This window comes from Empidonax traillii, unplaced genomic scaffold (assembly GCF_003031625.1).
Source record: "Empidonax traillii isolate 1590-97213 ecotype Southwest subspecies unplaced genomic scaffold, ASM303162v1 scaffold72:size2462915, whole genome shotgun sequence".
Classification (NCBI taxonomy): domain Eukaryota; kingdom Metazoa; phylum Chordata; class Aves; order Passeriformes; family Tyrannidae; genus Empidonax; species Empidonax traillii.
Window position 1 is genome coordinate 849867 of NW_020955265.1, and position 20594 is coordinate 870460.

The 20594-nt window shown below is 38.4% G+C and overlaps 1 protein-coding gene across 13 annotated transcripts in view; it reads right to left on the bottom strand.

Moving 5' to 3' along the window:
- Positions 1-20594, bottom strand: part of PTPRK (protein tyrosine phosphatase, receptor type K) — a 396664-nt gene that overhangs the window by 58931 nt on the left and 317139 nt on the right. For all 13 annotated transcript variants that reach the window (XM_027880554.1, XM_027880549.1, XM_027880547.1 and 10 more), the window contains exons 12-13: positions 14589-14862; positions 11701-11737 (exon numbers count right to left, since the gene is read on the bottom strand). In XM_027880554.1, the coding sequence (XP_027736355.1) occupies positions 11701-11737; positions 14589-14862 (311 nt within the window). The remainder of the gene's footprint in view (positions 1-11700; positions 11738-14588; positions 14863-20594) is intronic.

The window sequence follows — 20594 nt, forward strand, 5'->3', positions numbered from 1 at the left end:
CTTTCACCAGGGCAAGGTATGGTAATCCTTTTCATTAGAGATGTACAAAAGAATATGTTACGAAAAATGAACACATTCGTAAATCCCTGTATAAACATTACGGCTCAATGATTTCAAGAATAATGGAAACTAACAAAATTTCTAAATTTTCGAATATTATCAGATAACAAGTCCTTGGGGATTAAATCTTTATGAACTACCAGAAATGAGAAACACTAAAGAACTGTGAGAAAATCTGTTTAAACATGCAGAAAAATAATGATAGCACATTGAATTACCAGTCCTTATAAAATTTGTTACAAAATTCTAGGGTATGCAGCACCATCGTTTCAAAACAGGAATGACAGACTCAAGTCAGTAAAATCTGTGAAATTAGAAGCAGATCAAGGACTAATTTGAGATTTGCTTGACTACATATTTTCTGTTGTAGTGGGTCAACAAAACAAGCAAATACACACAATCTGATTCATGTTAATGTACATAAAAATTAAGGTTCACATTAAAAAACGCCTGTACTTGGGCAAATCAACTGCATTCAATATGTTGAGGCAATCAGAGTGCCAATTACAAGAACTGTAGAATTCTATAATTCTATCCCCTCTCTCATATGGAAAAAGAGTCATCCTTTTGCTGTTGTTAAAAACATGGATATAATAGCAAAAGCTCCTTCAACAGTTGTAGCAAATAATCAACAGTTTGATATTCCTGTCATTATCTAATGGTATCAAGAATAAGATGTACAATCAGAATATGTATCTTCATATCACAGAGAGTTTGAATAGGAAGAGGGACCTTTAAAGGTCACCTAGTGCAACCCCTCTGTGCAGTGAGCAGGGACACGTTTAACTAGATAAGCTTGCTCAGCGCCTCATCCAACCTGACCCTGAATGTTTCCAGGGATGGGGCCTCCACCAACTCTCTGGACAACCTGCACCAGTGTTTACAAAAAATATGATTTAATCTTCCATAAGCAGTCCTTTGAAATCACAGATTCACAGAATGGGCAAGGTTGGAAGGGATCACAGCAGGTCACCTGCTCCAACCTCCCTGCTCAAGCAGAGTCATTCTGGAGCACATGGCATAGCATCGTGTCCAGATGGTTCTTGAATATCTACAGCAAGGGAGACTACACAACCTCTCTGGGCAACCTGTTCCAGTGCTCGGTCACTTGCATAGTAGGTAAGTTCTTCCTCATATTCAGGGGGAACTTCCTGTGCATCAGTTTCTGTCCATTGCCTCTTGTCCTATTGCTTGGCACCACTGAGAAGAGCCTGGCTCCATCTTCTTGACACTCTCCTTTTGGATACTTCTATACATTGCTGAGGTCCCCTCTCAGTCATCTCTTCTCCAGGCTGAACTCCAGCCTTTCCTCATAAGAGTGATGGTTCAGTCACTTAATCATCTTTATAGCCCTCTGCTGGACCTGCTCCAGGAACTCCATGTCTCTCTTGTACTGAGAAGCCCAGAACTGGACACAGTACTCTAGGTGAGGCTTCACCAGTGCTGAGGGAGGATCACCTCCCTCGACCTGCTGGGAATGCCCTTCTTAATGCACCCCAGAATACCACTGGCCTTCTTGGCCACAAGGGCACACTGCTGGCTCACGGACAGCTCGTTGTACACCAGGTGACTCACAGAGCTGCTTTCCAGCAGGTCAGACAGGTTCGGGACCCTGTATTTGCCTTTGTTGAATTTCAAACCGTTCTTCTCTGCCCATCTCTTCAACCTATAGAGGCCCTTCTGAAGGGCTGCACAGCCCTCTGGTGGATCGATCACTTCTCCCAGCTTTGTGTCATTAGTGAACTTGCTGAGGAGGCATCTACCCTTTCTCCAAGTCACTGATCAACAAGTTAAACAATATTGGGCCCAGTATTGGGCCTCCAACCACTGGTTATAACCCTCTGGGATCTGCTGTTCAGCCAGTTCTCAATCCACCTCACTGTCCACTCATTTAGTCCATAATTCCTGAATTTGCTTATGAGGATGCTGTGACAGACAGTGTCAAAAGCATTGCTAAAGGAAAGGTACACAATATCCACTGCTCTCCCCTCATCCATCTAGGCAGTTGCTTCATTGTAGAAAGCAATCAGGTTGGGTCAAGCATTATTTACCTTTAGTGAATCCATGCTGACTACTCCTGATTGTGCATTTTATTGCCATCCATATGAATAGAAATGGCCTTGAGAATGAAGCGCTCCATCACCTTTACAGGGATTGAGGTGAGGCTGACTGGAAAGTAGTTCCTTGGGTCCTCCTTCTCACCCTTTTTGAAGATTGGTGTGACATTTGCTTTTTTCCAGTTCTCAGGCACCGCTCCTAATCTCCACGATCTTTCAAAGATGATTGTGAGCAGTCTAGCCCCTTTTGTTGTCCATGACACCCTTGGCCAGATTTAATTCCTTGGCTTTCCTTGTCTCATTTCTACTTACTATGACAACCTCTTTATATTCACTCCAAGTGGCCTGACCCTTTTTCCATCTCCTGTGTATTTTCTGCTTATGCTTGAGTAATGACAGGAGTTCATTATTCATCCACATAGGTCTCTAGCCCAGTTTGCCTGATTTCTTGCTCATCAGGATGCATCATTCTTGAGCCTGGAGAAACAGCAATGTCAGAAATACTGTAGCAAAGGATGGAAAGAGAGTGATGTGATGCCTGTTTTCCATCAGTACATAACGACTTGGTTTTACTGTCCAAGAAAGATGTACATTTTCATGATTCTGTGAAATGTACAGATATAATTTGTTTCACTACTATATTCACACTTACCATACAGTATCATTCTGATTTTATTTGCATGTTATGATGGTATAAGTACTCATTCTTTGCCAGAGCAGGAAATCTTCAGATGTGATGTCCCACACTGTGAAACTGATGACACATAACTGAGGATTTGCCTTAAACTTGCTCATTAACCACCTCATTATGCTGCCTCTGAGTTTTACTCTGCATTTCAGCTGCCCATAGAAACCAGTTTTGGGCAATTTGTTGTCCAACATGAGAAGTAGGTCTGGCATAACTGGATGTCCTGTAATCTTCCTTCAGTGCTGACAATGTGACAGCAATTTAAGAGTACAGCATTCAGGGCAAGATCCTGCAGTTTTATGGCAGCAAGGGCATGAAAGCAGTGCATTGGAAATGGTTTGGGTGCTAGATGTGGAGACCATAAAACATCCAAGTTTTGTAGCCATAGACTGAGTGACAACAACTAACGCAGGATAGATGTTTACTTTTATTTGAAGCCAGACGTCTTTTATTTCAGACATGCTGCTTTAACATCCTAAATACTATATTGACTTGTGCTATTCCCTGCATGACTACACTATTAACTCTTGTGTTTCGAAAAAAGTATGCTAGTGAAGTAGCACTGCTATTCTCACAAATTTCACTGGTTTATCATTAGCACAGGCTACTGCCTCAGGATATTTTCCACCACAGCAAGGTTAGAGCAGGACCTCTTTTTCCTCTATACTAATGGCCTGGCCAAACCACTTGGCAGACGGGCTGAAACAGTCAATAATATGTAGTCTGCTTTGAACAACCAATACTCAGTCATCAGCAAAGAGCAAGTAACACAAGTCAGCAGGTATGGGACTTGGGATTTAATGTTCAGGTTAAATATTCTGGCATCTGTATGGTATTGAATGTGGTTACCTTTCCTGTTGACTCAACAAAGCAAATGTGAATCAGAAGTGTCAAAGAATGCAATATATTTTATGACCTCTTTGACAGTGAAGGGTTCTGGAAGTCCATCCTGATCAAGAATCTTCATCACTCTGCAGCATGGAGAATATTCATAGTCCTTTCCAAACTGCTGAATTTGCACAAAAGCCTCCAACCTAAGTCGAAAGCGCTGAAAACCACACACAGGTCCATAATTCTGTTCCCTATCTTTAAATTTACCTGGCCCCAAAATTCATTTTAACCGTGCCTTTAACCAACTCCTGCTGTAACAGACAGCTGTGTGACAACCACATAATTTCTAAAAAGATCATCCTTCCTACAAGGTCCATCTGCAAACCCTTTGTGTTGGGATCTTTCTAAAGTAGTGTGGTTAGTACTCAACTTCCCACCTGAGCAGAAAGCATTGTGTGCTCCTGAACTTCAGAGCCATTATCTCCTTATGCAGCTGACAAAGCATCAGTCTCTGTATTTGAGTAATTTGGCAGCAGTGCCAATCAACCATACTGACTTGCACTGCAACACATTTGACAGAATTTAGGAAGTGCTACTACACTTGGCAGTGCTGTTCCTTGTTTCTAGATGACTAGCTGTAGAATTTCATTTAGTGCTCTGTCAGAGACGACATGCAAATAGTTTAATAAACCTTTGAAATGTTCATGACAATGAGGTGGAACTTCTTTTCATTTAGTTAAAAGTATTTGATTAGATACAGAGAAACACAATGATGTCGATTTTAGGGCCATAAACTGTTTTCATAAAAATCAATAAGCACATTTCTGATTTAAATGTTACTGAATTTCTTCTGTGTTCTTTCAGAAACACTCTTTCCTGATATAAAACCCTCTTTGTCCTTCCTCTCCACATGCACAGTGAGCAGCCTTCTATTCAAAATATCTCACTGGTAGGCAGCTGTTAATACAAGGATGGATAATTGCAAGGATTACCTCCTCTGTGGTAAGGTGCTGCATACTGATGCAACATTTTATGTTTGGGGTTTTTTAGTAAGACTGAAGGAGCTTTGACCTTGAGGTTTAATTTCTTCAAGCAGTTTTAAGCATGACCTTGAGACCTTTTCTCTGCACCTGAAGATGGTGAAGACTACCTCCCCCTTTCACCGCTATTCTAGCATGTACTGTCCTTTCTATTCTGCTTTCAGAACTGCTTGTGCAATTGTTCTAACCTAGAAAATGCTTAAAATTATTTTGACTGTGTTAAGTTAGTTTATTTTGGCAAGTCTGAGTGAGGTCAGTCATGTGTAACAGGAATAGCAATGAGCTGCTGACAGGCATGTTTTTTCCATCAGCTTTGTGACCACCAACCATACATACTTCCTTCAGAATTTGTTTTTCTATCTGTGTTGGCTTATGTGGGATCTATCAACATCAACTCCTCATTATTAACGATGATTATAATGAATCTGCCATTTAAATGATTTTTACTTTATCAGTGCTAAGTTGTAGCATAGGAAGGAAGCTACTACTAGTCCAGCAGTGAATGCATTCATGACATCATCTGCAATAACAGCACATCAGAACTAGGGACAGCGATGAACAGCCAGGGCTCAGAGCATATCATCACTACTGGAGTGGCATTCAAGTTTTCATTACCACTTCCAAAACAATCTGGGACTTTCCTACAAACTTCCAAATCCAACAAATGTGTGTATATTAAAGTCTCCCAATCTAATGAAGCATTTAATGGAACTGGTTTCAAGTATGACTGATTTTGACTGTATCAGTTTGAACTGTAGTTTCTCTACGGCACTAACAAGGGTGGTAAGACACCTATAGGTAGGGATATTTCTCGCATCACCAATTCGTTGCTTTATTTGGTATAGTATTCAACTTATATGTAAACTATGTGTATGGCAAAACCTACTCTGGCCTGTCTCTGATGCTTGCCAATGCAAAGAAAGCGTTACTCTGGCTGAAGAATCCTGAATGCATATAAACAAAATTTATAATTTCTAGAGACCCTTTTCTCCTTCTTTCTTTTAAAAGGTGCAACAGTGCTGTCCCTTCATGGGGCTTCACTGCAGCACAGATAAGCCAAACTTTTGTTGCTCCAAGGTTGAACATCCATCTGATATGCCTGTGAAGACTGTTAGAGGCAGCAATCTCTGTCTGATCTACCTCACACACTCTTCAATCCCAGACATTGCAAGGGGCCATTTTATCCAATGATACAGTTAATCACAGTGAATAAAATGAAAGTGTACACAGGCTGCTTCTATGAAAAGGGGCTAACAAGACCAGTCCTATCAGGTGGTGATTAGAGTTTACCTTCTCTAAACTCTTGGGGTTTTACAATTACACAAAGAAGGCAAAAACATCAGAAAAGACAAATGAGAAATTATGAAAGAACAGTAAAAAGAAAAAAAAAAGGAGCTAAAATACCCCCCACAACCAGCAGTATCAGCAAATGTTAATTTTAAATGCATTATCTATTATAAGTGGAATGAAGAATTTTCAATTTCAGTTAAAATTCTAGTGAGTTTTGTAAAAACACTAGATTTCTACCTTATGTCTCCATATTCTCTAACAACGGATGCAAAACCCTCAATGGCCACAAACTGATTCATGAAATAATATTCATAACAGCTGAAGAGACCTAATAAACCAGGCACCTACTAAAAGAGCGTATGTGCTAAGATGCTGATCCTTCACTCTGAGAAGGTAATGCATCAACATTCCTTCTCTAAAATTTAAATATAAACTGGATTCCTCTACCTGAATTCTTACTTCTAAAATTCTTATCCTTTAGGAAATCTTAAAGGTTCCTAAGATTTCAATCTGCATATAGCATCTACACAAAGTAATTTGTTAAGTATCTAGGTTAAAAGAAATAGTGAAACATTTCAAAATCAAGGAAGGTTAATATTTATCATATCTTTGGACTCAAAATTTCTTCGTTCTAATGACTTATTTAAAAAAACCAAACACTGAAATGTATCACTAGTGCTTCCTCTTACTAACATACCAGTTTTAAAAAAGCTTACTTTCAAAACTATACTCAATTTAATAAAAGTTTGCATATAATAAACTTATTCACTAAGTAATGTGTTTAACAATAAAGTCGTCTAGTAAAGAAACTAGATTTACTAATTATATTTACTAGATTTAATCATCTATGAAATTTTTCTGACCAGAATCAGTCAACTACTCTTTCAAAACACAATCCTACACCCATATCTGAAGATTTATGAAATGGACCAGAAATTATAAAATACTTCTAATTATAACTATTTTCAAATACAGTTAAAATTAATGGTTCAGCTCAGGCAATGTCATAAGCATAAAAACATTAGGTAATTAATAAGTTTCTGCTCTTACCCTCAGATACACCTTATTTCTTAGAGATGTGAAGCAACACGGAGAAAAGTGTACTTCTCTTTGCTGCCTTATAATAAAGAATGGGAAACACATTCTCTGAAAATTGCTGTCCCACGCATATGAATCAGGTAATTTCACATGATAAATGTTGTTGTTACATTGAATTCTTTTTTACTCAAATGAAATTTCTGTAGTTGAATTCCATGATTTTCTTACTCTTCGTGTATATATGAAAATACCCACATTATAGGCTTTTGTGTCTGAAAATCTGGAGATGTACCTCACTTAACTGCTTTTTTAATAACTATCATCAAATATTCCATCAAAGGATCATGCAATTTTTTATTTACAACCAAAGGTATCACTTATCAGAACTAGCAGATGTGGTTGCTCGGTGAGCTTCTGCAATTTCCTACACAAAAGAGAAAAATATGCCATGCTAATATTGTGTTTCCATCTTTGGAAAGCTCAGCAAGCTAGTTAAATTCTTCTCTTTGTGTGATAAAATACATTATGCAAAAGACCACTGAAGTTTAAACATATTAATAGTTTTTTTCTATGAATGAGTGAAAAAAGAGATGGGACTTGGGAAACACCTGCATTCTTCTCTAAATCTGTACTGCCACTTGGGTCTCCAGGGCCTATTGTGATGGTACAGCTAAAAGTCATCATAGAAGCATTGATCCCAACATAAAAACAACAGCGAGAGAAGCTTCATTTCAGATACATTTAGCATCTGACATCTTCCCTTCATTTGTGCATTAATCGGTAACAGACATTTTTGAGCATCCTGCAACAGGAGGTGATTTGACTTTCACAAATTTCCCTAAGAGCAGAAACATCATCAGGAACAGTTTCAAAGAAATAATTATGGTCTAGACAGATTTATGACTTCTAAAGACCTAATCCAAAGCACATTAATGTCAGTAGAAGGACTCCCATTGACATCAAAGGCCTTTGGATCAATTCCCAACTGCTGTGGGAATGAATTCAGAGCAATAATGATGGTGGACTAAATACACACTTGCAGTAGAAATGTTACCACCCAGACCTTTTTATTCCTCAAATCAGATTAAAAAGTCATTTTCTGCTATTTCACAATTACTTCCAGATGTGCATCATCTGAAATAGCATTTTCATCCATCTGCATGAACCAAACGTGCACAGAGATAGAGAGGTTCTATTCTGCCTGAACTAATAACATAAATGAAAACCACAAGGGAAAATAATGTTGGAGTTGATGAAGTTCTTGTTTTAAATTTCGAATGAGAAACCTTGGGCTTCATTTATTCCCTCTAGCTACTTTGTGATAGAGCTGCCAGGCCCACCACTTCTTTATTTATTGCCACAGTAGTTATATTTATATATTGCCACAGTAGTTATATTTATATATTGCCACAGTTCTTATAATTAAATTTTCAAAATTTTTCTCTAGTCCACTAAACAAAACAAAAGAATAGTATTGGCCTCAAACTTGGCAGCCTGAAAACTGTCACAAATGTCAGCTTCATGTACTCTGTTTAACAGTAGCTCTGCTGTCCCTTCTGTCCTCTTAAACATCTATTTACATGCTAAATAGTTTGAAGCATCACTCTTCTCTGACCATGTTAATCTAGTTTCATTCCCCTAGCAGTTGATAACATCTTAGACTGTAAAATGAAATGTCAATGCCTGGGTGTGAGTGGAAACCCATTCAAAATTTTATACAATCAAACTCAACTCCAGGATGTGACTGATCAGTCACCAACATGTATTACTCTGAAGTGCATGCACCTTTTATTTACTTCAGTCTATCAATACTTTGATTAGGCAGGTTTGGTTATCATATATTTGTTCTGATATGTGCATATTATGATCTAGTTAACGGCCTCAAGTTGCGCCAGAAGGAGTTTAGGTTAGGTATTAGGAAAAATTTGTTCATGAAAAGGGTGTAAAGCATTGGAACAGAATGCCCACGGAAGTGGTGGAGTCACCATCCCTCGAAGCGCTCAAAAACCATGTGGATATGGCATCTGTGAACATGGTTTAGTGGTGAACATGGTAGCCGTGTTAGGTTGACTGTTGGACTTCATGATCTTAGAAGTATTTTACAGCCTTAATGATTTTATGATTCCATAGTTGAACTCTGCCTTACTAAGTGAGTATTAGGAAGTTCAAGAACTTTCTTTAGGAAATAAAATGTAACACTTTTTTAAAAAATCAAACAACACACATTTCCTAGCATAATTCCATCTTTCCATTGCTAATGAAAATCTGACCTATTATCTCAGTCTCTGTATTCTTCTCTGCTCTTCAGAAAACAAGATTTTTTTTTCCCCTCCTTCTACAGTTACTATGTGTGGGAAAACAGATTATTAGTGACTGGGTAATCCTACTAACTAGATTCAAAAACAACAAGGTAGAGAACAAAGAAGTGGTGTTAAAAAATAAAAATTATGCTGATCATGAGCTACTAAGAGGCTCTGAATTAGGAGGGGGTTCAGGTTGATAGAGGAAGGCACTTTTTAATACCTTTTCAACATGTTCAAGACAAAATTCAGTTTGGCAAACTGTAGGCTGCTTCAAGTCACACACAGGAGATAACACAGAATTATGCATTACTTTTATAATGGAATACACAGTTTTAACAATTTTTGGGGTTTTAAATGGGTATGTTAGCTTTAGTGGAGTGCATTAGGTAAGATGAGACAGTCCTCTTTTCCCTGTGAAAATATTACAAATGTAACCATTTAGGTCAATGACTTAAAACAATCTTATACACTACAAAAATAAACAAACAAACCCCACAAAAACAACACACCCAAACAAAACAGGATAATCAGATGAACGTATGCATAAACCAATATATTAAGTATAGTTTTCTTTGAGAACAACAAATCATGGTATTATTATTACAATGAAAACATGGGAGGAAAAAAGCAGTATGAGCTTATGAAAAATGTTTTAGAATAACAGTACAACTCATTTGAGAAGTATGAATGTACATGACTTTGAAGTGATGATGCCCTATTCAATGCATTCCGTCAGAGGAAGAGAAAGCATTAACTCCTAATGTTGCCTCCACCTGCAATTCACATCTACAAAGTAAAATAAGTCAGAGAAAATATTTCGGGTTTTAGTTCCACTTTCAAGGAGTTTAGCACTGATATATCAGGCAATGCACTTACTTTGGAAACTGTCTTCAATCAGAGCCGTAAAGGCAGGATATATGGTACAATGGTAAGAAACCTGTTACTCATTTCCCCTTTCCTTCAGTCAACAGCCACTGTGGGTGACTGTCACTATTGCATGTAGAGGAAGGTGTAAAGGCAACCACCAAGAGGTCTGTTGCTACCATGAAGACTGCTTTGAGATTCGTGGACTGTGTATGATTAAGCAAAACATAATTTCCTTATACTACAGGTCAATTCCCTCCTTGTTCTGTTACTATCAAAAAAATTTATTATGAGAGACACCATTGTTTTCCCCATCCTCAGTCCTGCAATATTTTAGGTTATTTCTGAGCCTTTCAAGACTCTCCCTTGACTCAAATCCTAGCAGTACATGCCTGTGGTACATAAATATTTGTTTATGCAAATATATTTTAATTCAAACATTTAATCTTGCCAGGTAAACATAAGAAAAATAAGGCTGATGTACTTTTCACAGAAGACTTAGCTCATGGTTTTAATTTCCTGTTTTTATTAGCTTACCTCACTTGATGAAAATATTAACACATCTTGAGAAATACATTTTATTTTCTGGTTTATCAAGAAAATGTTTGATTGGTACCACCTCATTAGAGGCATCAGCTTGTAATTGGAACAAGATTTAAACTGAAAGAAGTTACTGAAAAATGGGACTGATGTGCCTCCTCGATACTTTAAATGCCCGCTTGCTCATATCTAAAGTTATTTTTATGCTAAATATCAATATGCAATTAGAAAGAGAAAACTAAATGTTGGGCCTCTGCAGAGTACTCTTTGGGCATTTGTAAGCTCCTTTCTTGTTTATGCTGCCAGAGTCTATCAAACAGCTCTCATGTCGACACAATCAAGCCACCAAAACGAATGGCTATAAATACAGTCAAAGCAAGAGATAACAATAAGCAGAACAACTAAGTCCTCATTTGAAGATGAAACAGCATTTCTGAGTGAGTAGTATGTGATTAACCCGCTGTATATGGGGTCAACACGATTTATTCTCACAGCTATGCAGTCAGTCCTAGCCCTGGAACTCACTTGCTATCAAAGAGACAAACCTTCCTCAAATCAACCCTCCCCTATGTCTAGCTAACACTTGGAGCTCTTACTTAGGAAAATTAATGCGTCCTTCATTTAAATTATTTCCACCTCTTCTTGGAAATAATTGCTAGCATAACAGACAGTTTAACCACGTGCACTTTCCAGACTCCCATCCATCTATCTGCTGCCTGCAATGCTTCAGCACTGCATATCTTGAAAACCACAGACAGGGAGGCGGGGGGGGAAAAAGAGGAGTCCTTATTTTGTCTGAATCCTTAGTATTGGTAGAACAGTACTCTCTTAGCCCAACACCAAAGAATAAAAAGCAGCAGACCATTACATCTTAATACAATTAAGTGGTTCAAAATAGACGGATACTATTGGCTTTGCTTCAAACATTTAAAAGAAACACCACATTTCATTAAAAAAGGCTACTTTGCGTGCGGAGACAAACCTCTTACCTTTCGTAGCTATTCGAACACACTGAGTTTTGGTTTCCTGTTGAGGGCAGAAAAGTAAAGAAAATAGTCAGATCAAGTTGCTTTTTCTTGCCCTCCCCACTTCAAAAATTCATCCTCGATCTACTGATCAGGCTGGGACAACCCAATGATGTGGCTCAGGGCTCTGGGCTTAGATGAGAAGGCTGGGGGATTCTGTCTTTACAAAAGCTGGATGAAACCTAGACATTGGACTGTACTGTCCAGGAAAAATGATGGGGAGAAAAGGTGCAGGATAGGCCAAACACAGCAAAATTTCAGATTATTCAAATTGAATGGGAATCATACCATAAGAATACAAAGACAGAGTGCAGTGGAAGAAAATGGGAGAACTGGTGCTCCTATTTATGTCATAGCATAGAAATTCTGAGCCAGTGTTGACTCCAACAGCACTGTGTAGCAAAGATACTTTTGCTCAGCACTGTCTCCAAACTTACGTCTTGCTACATTCTGACATTTTTAAACAGTCACCTGAGGCACATCAGCAACACACTCCCTCATGCTTCTGCATATGGAAAGAGCACAGAAGCAGCCCAAGTATCCCCTCACAGATGACCCAGTTAATCTAAAACCTACAAAATCTGCCTAGGAGACACAGTGATTCAACAGCGATGTGCTTCAGAAGTTACACATGCAAAGACAATTTGTATGTAACTTAACTTCTCCTTCCCTGCCCCTGAGAAGTTTGGTCGGCAATTAAAACAAATGAACGGGGAAATTACTTGGTTATGCCCAGTTTGGACAACTTGAAGAGGGTCAGCCATAGATGGGTTTTCTGACCTTTTTGTACAATGTACAGTAATTTTAAAGACAAACATACTGAAATAGCATAAGGTTGCATGAGAGGATACAACTTCTATTGTATTAGATCACTCTAAACAATATTAGCATGTAATTTGAAAATATAATAATGACAGTTTCACTCTATAAAATATCCTTTCTCTAGTTCTGCACCTCCCAGCACTTCATCCCTGAATAAATCCCCTGGGATCTCTCTCATCTTGAAGATTCCAAAGCAACAGGTAAAAAAACCAGGTTGATGCTGGTTTGTGAATGCAGCTTGTAAAGAGTAAGCAAAGCTCTAAATTGAGGCATTGTAAGTGCTCCATAAAGACACTTGTTCAATCTATATGAAAGCCTCACAAAATTTACCAAATATAATCTTATTTATTCTCCCCAGTTACTAGATTTACTTGTCCTCTTTTGTTCAATCTGTCTTCAAGGGCCACAGAGTAACCCTCCTCTCAACCCTACTGTATGTTTCAGAGCACACTTTATTTCCCTCTGCCTGGTAGTTTATAGTAAAGCATCTGTTTAAATATTCTGCAGCTCAGAGATTACCTTACAACCACTAGATCTCTGTCCTGGCAGATTGTGGTGCAGTTACTCTCAAAACTTCCCCCTAAATCTCCTTGAAACCAGAAATTGGATCCAAAGTTTTAAATCATAACAGAGAAGTTCATTTTAGGATTAAACTCTCTCACAAATTGAAATCAAGTTTAAGTAAAAAAAAATTCTGTTCTTCTCTCGTCTTCTACTTATCTGTCCAAATGTAAAAGCCAAAATTTAGACCAATTTTTTTTTATTTAGTATTTTTATTTTACTTTTCCTTCCCCCTTATTTCTTGGGTAATGAAACAAATTTCCTTACAATGTAGTCTGCTGAAAGTCTACAAAACCGAAGGGAATTATTTTTAACAGGTGAGGGAAATATGGATGAGTGTCTAGCAGTCACCTCTCATTTTGCTTTGTTTAGATTAGGACTAAAAAGAGGGAATGGTCTCTTGAATCAGAAAAGAACATCCAATTATCAGACAGATTTGTCCCTATTCTGACTTGATGCATATCCAATTTTCATAACTATAAGTAAAAGGTTAAATTTTCTTTGAAAGACTCCAAGGCAAGGCTGCCTGCTAGCAAGGACTTGTTTAGTCTCCACAAAAAGCGAAACATAAGGAAGGATAAACACTGTTTCTGCTCCTTTCCGAGGGTTCAGGTGCACATCAGTGGCTATCAATCTAGTAGTCCTTTCTAGTTCCTTTCTGACTTGCCTGGACACTTCAGTTTTCTATATTATGAATCAAAATTTTAAATTTTTAAATATCTAAAGCTTATGCGTCTACCACATTTTTCCTCCTCACCAACCATTTTTCCCCTTCCTCATTTTTCATTCACAAAAAGAAAAACCACCCAAGAGCAACATCATGAGGCTTGCAGAGCCATAGACAACCTCTCTCCCTGGCACTTTTACTCCTTCCATACGCATACAGAGCCAGCAGCAGTACCCAGCAACAGAGGTAAAAAGAAACACCAAGGAGTAATGAAGGTGATAGCTACCCTTCTACTACTGTGCAGCAGTGGTGCAAGTCTGAGGAACACCTTCTCAGGACTCTCACAAACACACAGCGGGCCTGGAGTTACTTTTGCTCAAGCAAACTTTTACTTTTTATTGATGTGCAGTGTGAGAGTCTTGAAAAGTTCGCAGTGTCTTACTAGCCCGCTGAACAGCCCACATTCTGTTCGTCCCGCAGTAATTTAATCTTCTGAAGTGTGCAAGTACTGGGAATTAGGGAAAGGACTGTGGATGTTATTTACCGAGGAGACAGTCACAGCACTGAAATTACTTTGCTCAGACAATTACTATGAGATGTATTAAACCCTCATCTAGTAGCAATTTACTGTGACAGGATGGTGATGTGAAATGTGAATGGCGTGCTGCCATGCTCTCACTGCACAGAGGGGATTACAGCCATGCCACGGCCAACACCTCCTATGTCCAACTCCAATGGCCCTAATTGTCACTACAGGCATGTCTTTGACTCCTTCCACGAAAAAGGTGGTGTTGGCACTTGCCTTCTCAACGCTGCTCATGGCCTGGAAATAGATGTTGTAGCCTTTCCGAGGAGCCAGTGGCGGGTTCCAGAAACCTTGGTAAGTCCTGTTGTCACCCACAGTAAAAGGGGCTGGCTCCGGCAGGTTTCCTGGAGGCAGCTGAGCAGCAAAGTAATACGGTGACCCTCCGCTAAGAGCGGTCTGATAGGTGATAGGGATTTGGTAGCACTCCATGGCACCCGTTTCTCGCTTTGTTCGGTGCGGGTGCAGCTCCTCAACAACAATCTGGTAGGCACTGGTGAGACAGAGGAAAAAGCAGCATAACTTTAAGGTCATCTGCTAGAGTCAAATCTCCAGTATTATAAAAATATTAAAGGAACTGATCTGTGTAAACTTAAAAAGAAACAAAGGAGAGAAAAAAGCAAAAGACAGGAGATACATGGATGCAGAGAAAAAACAAAGGCTTGAAATACAGCAAAGCCCTCCATTTCAGGCCTTAGAAAGAAGCAGCATCCATTTTTTCATGAAAAACAACAACGCAATTCTAAACATTATCTCCTATTTTTATTTTTTTTAGACCTTTTTTTTTTTAAGAAACACAGGAATAACTATTAAAATAAAACAGATAAACTCCTGGTTGATCAGAAATATCTGAAGTTAGCATTTTCCTTTGAAACAGTATTACAGAAAGCTGAGCTTCAAGACCCAACATAATGACTGCCTCCAGGCTTTTCTTGAAGCACCAATTTGCAGTTGTCATATCATTAGAGACAGAATGTGCTGACAGGCTTCTCCACCTCTTGACCTTACTGTGGCTTCTATCTTGGCTCAGAGCTATGCAGATCTAAAGTACAAGTGACATGCTGTAATACAAGCACAGATGGACAGAAATCTGTCCATTCCACCAAAATAGACTGCCTCATTCCTCTACAGTTGTCAATGACAAAATGTTACAAATTGCTGAAGCAGACAGCATTAGGCCTGCTAACACAATCCCAACCTCCCAATACCTCTCTTGAAGTGGAGTATGGCTTGGTCACTTTTCCAAATCACCGGTTCAAAATAGAGCAGGTAATCATAATTCTTCTTTCTCCTTTAGGGGAACTACCTAACTGCAGGATGCTACCAACTTATTATCAGCTTCCTCTGCTCTTCAGCAGTACAGAACTTAGGTACTGAGAGCAGGACGTATTTCTTAATTTTATAAGAAAAAAAGAGACTCGGGGGTTTTAAGAACTATATATACACACATATATACATGTGTATATCTGCACACAATTTCTCATTTTCATGCAGATACATGTCAGGACTTTACAAAAAATAGTAAGAAAACATGCCTAGGCATGTAGACAAGAGCTGAAACTCTTCAATAAACTGGCAGAATTGTCTGTCTTGGGTTTGTTTTAAACCTTTCTAAACAGAAAAAGTAAAATTGAACCAAATTCTCGAAGTGTCACTGCATTGCTGCAAGGACTCCAAAAGGCAAAGGCAAAGACAATCCTCCTTTGGTGCAGCATTAAATTATTTTGTCAATTTTCTCTGCTACTACTGCCCAGAAAACCCAATAACTACAGTGGCAGAGATAAAGTATGATACTGGTGAATGGAAGAAAGGAGAGAAGAAAAAAAGTAGGAAATTAATGTCACATCTTTCTTGAGCAGTTAGCATTGTATTTTCACTGCATCTAAAAAATTAAGGAGGAATGCCTCTTTCTTCCCTTTCAAAGTGTCCAAGAGGAATATAAAAAGTCATGTCGGTTTTGAAACTCCAGGAGAAAGAAGAATGTAAAAAAAAAAAAAAAAAAAAAGTTAGTTCTGGGAATATCTATTTCTCACAAACTATCTGTGAACTGAGCTTGGTTATACATCACCTTCAGTGGTAAACTCTATATATTAACCATTTCCAGTTAATGCGGACTGCACCAACAAATCAGTTGCAGAAGACCCCTTCACACCCAGAATATTTCTTTACAGCTCAAAATCAATGTACTAGCAAAAAACCCTAAAAGCATCGATATTTTACAAACTTGACAGGATGTAAAGTATTTTTAAAGTTTTCATTTATAATGTCTGAAGGTAAGAAATTACTGCTGGTGTTCATTCCATCTCTAGTCTGGCCCTGGACCCAGGAAGAGTTAAAACCACCATTCCGGAACTGAGCAGACAACCAACTGGAGATCACTGGGACACAGACACCATGTCTCTGCTCCCTCCACTCTGCAGCCTTCTCGCATCAGCTGCCAGTGGACTGGGACCAACACAAATTCTGCTCTCAGAAGTGCCAGGAGAGCAGGAAACTTGTCCATGACGCCCTGCCAGCTTCAGAGAAGAAAGGCAGCAGGGAGAGAGAGGAACGACAGGGCGACACTTGCACGTGGCAGAGACAACCATCTCCTGAAACAGCCTGGTTTGTCACGCAGCTCCGAAGCTGAGATGCACCAGCTACCAAATCAACCCTCCTTCCCTCTCAATTTTATAGAATAAGGGATAAATGAGGTATCTTCTTCTTAAGGCACATCTCCTTTTCAAGGGAGACCAAAACAAAGTCAAAGATGAACGTTATGAGAGTTAAATATTAAAAAAAAGTCTTTTTTAATAGCATTCTTTCAAAACAGACTGTAATTTTTGAATGTGATAAAGGTAAAAGGTATGGCATAATTCTAAGCATGAGACCACAATAAAATGTGAAATTTCTGAAAAAATTTTCAAATAAATAAATTTATGTAAAATAGACTTCCAAAAGTAATGCCTTTTGTACCCCTAAATCTGAAAAGCAACAAAAGGTGGAAAATAAGATACAGATATACACATTATAATCATCTACATCTACGTTATTACTTTTAAAGAAAGAATAGTAAATGACAGAAACCCTTCCAAGTCTCCAACAAGGTGGTGTTTGGTTTTTTTTTTTGGTGTTTTTTGTTTTTGTTTTTTTTTTTTTTTTTTAATTTACTGATTTGCCTATCCTCTTTGGGAAAGGGATCTGGCAGTATTTTTCATACAACATTATACGCTGACAAGGCATGGAGGAATACTCTCATTTACCTCTGGGCCCTTTGTGATACCATCTGCTTAAATCCTTTTACTAAAACACTATAGTGGCTCCAAAGTAGCACTGTTATTCTATGTACACATAATATTTGGAAAGGACAGCCTGCTGTAACATGTGAAGAAAGAGCTCAAAGTTAAATTTGCAACTTAAAAGTGGAGTGTTCAATGGCTGCAAATGTGGTCAGGTATCAGGCTAATAGTGAAAATTTAAAGGCTATGTACTCTGCTTATCCTTGTATCTTTACATATTACTAATCCTACTTTCAATCATCTTCGGTTTTCAACATATTATTTTTCTACATATTTCTACACGTTCAATTACTGAGAGAGTTTTCTTGTGACTGCAGCTGAGGGAAATCCTACAATAGCATTTTTCTCCCAGTCTTTCCATACAGCAAAGAAGGAATAAAAAAGGGAAATAAAGAGAGGGGAGTGAAAAACTTAGATGACAACATTTCTTCTCCTTATTGACTAAAAAAAATTCTGAGTAATAAAAATTTCAGAACCTGCTACATAAGTCATCAGGATCATAAAGACCAAACAGTTGCCTGAGACAGCCACGTAAATAGAAAAAATGTTCAAGATACAGTAGCAGAAATGTTGAAGATACAGCTCCTCAGCTGAGGTTTTCCATGAAGAAAGTATTTTTCCTGTCAAAAAAACTTTTTCATTTTTTGTTAACTTAAGAAAATGTATATAGTACCTCCCTATTGACCAAGATGATTAAAAACAGCAGAAGGAGGTCCCTGACAACTGATTTTTTCCTTTTCATCTCTCCCTAAAAATTCAGGCTTCCAAAGAGGTATGGCAGCGGATAACATATTGTTCATCCTTCAGCCCTATTCTGACTAGACTTTAAATACCAGCTAGACAATTCCTTCTGTGTGTCTAGTGGTGACACAGCTTTCTTTTCTTTGACACGTGCCAGACTGAGTGACAGCCCAAGCTTCAACCACAGCTCAAGTCTAATTGACAACAAAATTTTAAAAGCTCCCTGCCGTGGTCCACTTAATTATTTCTGCTTCAAAATGGAAACAATGTAATTTTGTATAAGAGCAACACTTTAACAATCAAATAAAATAAACTTAATAATTAAAAAGCTGTTTACTCTGATTCTGATTTATGCTCTTCATAATCCTCATCTGCAGTCGGATTTGAAAACAAAACATTTTTTCCCTGGTACTCAGTTAGGAACCTTCAGAAAAAATACAGTGACAAATCACATCTTCAAACGAATCGCTGAAGCCCCATTGATTCCACTGACTGGAATCTCATCCATGAGATTGATGGTGAAAACAATACGTGCTTTAAAGTGAGCTTGAGCCATCTAGCCCTGTCTCCCCTTGCATTTCTAGTTTGTAATTTGGTCTAAAACTTAAGGAGGCCATAAAGAATGATAATAACACTTGACAGGGAAGATACGATTAGAGTCATGTTTAAACTGTGATGACTACAGCAGCTAGAGTCTTAAAGAAATGACTGACAGCCACACATAGATTATACCCAGTTAAGGAACACCTATTTCCTGGGGGCCTGTGCTGATGGAGAGGCTGTGACGGAAATCTGATCATAGCATAATTCCGCTTGTAAAAGCAACAGAGTATCATACTAAGCTTATTTTCCTTTTCCTATTTTTTTCCTATTTTTTAAATGTGAACCTACTGCTATTAGATAAAATGACCATCTACAGCTCCAGTGATTACAGGACTAGGTATAAACAAACCTTTTCAAAAAGCCAACCATATTCTTCAGTGTCAGTCTAGAGAACAGTATTTGAGTCCCTTCTACTCAATCACAGCTGCAGGCATAGTGATGCATTTTTTTTTCCCACCTACCTAGTAACACTCATTATGGCAGCAAGCCAGCTTGTAGAGGAAACACAACTGCAGTATGGATGGAGTGAAGCTTCACTAAAACACACCATAAAGTTTAGCAAATTGCACTGAATCAATTCAGAATTTCAGTGTGTTACATTTATCTCCCTATTAAGAAGCTGCTGAAAAACACCTGACTGTAATATGCATAACTTCAGAAAAGGGAATAGGAGCATGTCTTCTGCATTTCCCTGGAGAATGTTTTTCATTCCAAGTAAGGAATAAAACACCTGGTTTGCTTTAAGAATAAAGCCCAACTCTTCAGTTATGGCAAAGGACTTACTTCCTTGACCTCTCGGTGTTAGAAATTTGATGTAATTTTAGAAAGTAAATTTAGTGCAGGGTGGATAGCAAACAGAAAGAAAGATGTATACTTTTTTGAGAACACAGTCAAACAATAGTTATTAATACTCTATGAAAACATCCCTATCAAACTATCTATTAACATTTAGTATATAGATATTTTATGCCACCTTCATAGGCCACAGTGACCAGCTCATGTCACTGAACTAAGGATGCTGTAAGGAAAATTGAGACAATAAATGTGAGGTGGTGTGCTGCAGATTTATTCTGCAGCAAGTTGCTTGTCTGCCAGTATAATGCACATCAACCAGAACTCCCTTGAGCTAACCAAATCCCATCATGCTACCAGACCACAAAATAACCCCCCCACCCCAGGACAGAAACCCAAGATTCAAGATTGACCCTCTCAGGGTGAATGGTGGGACAGAAGGTGGAAGCCTGCTGCTGTTGGCACATTTGTGCCCCAGAGCAGTTGCTGTGCATCTGCCCCCCATCAGCAGATCCCCATGGTGCCCAGCAGGCATGCTCTGGGCAAGGATATATATCAGCTCCCTCAGGTGACCAGACACAAGACTGAAAGGATGTGACATGGATTACATGAGAGATAGATATCACATTTCCCCAAAATGCACAGCTTTGTTTAAGGCCAGGAGCAGGGCACCTGAAGTCTTTAAAAGCACCTACAAAGATGTATAGTGAGTTTAAGCACCTGTGTAACTTGAGAGCATTTTCAGATCACAAGTTTGGTTTCTACTGTATTGATTAAAAAAAAAAAAAATCCCTATTTTAAGAATCTAAGT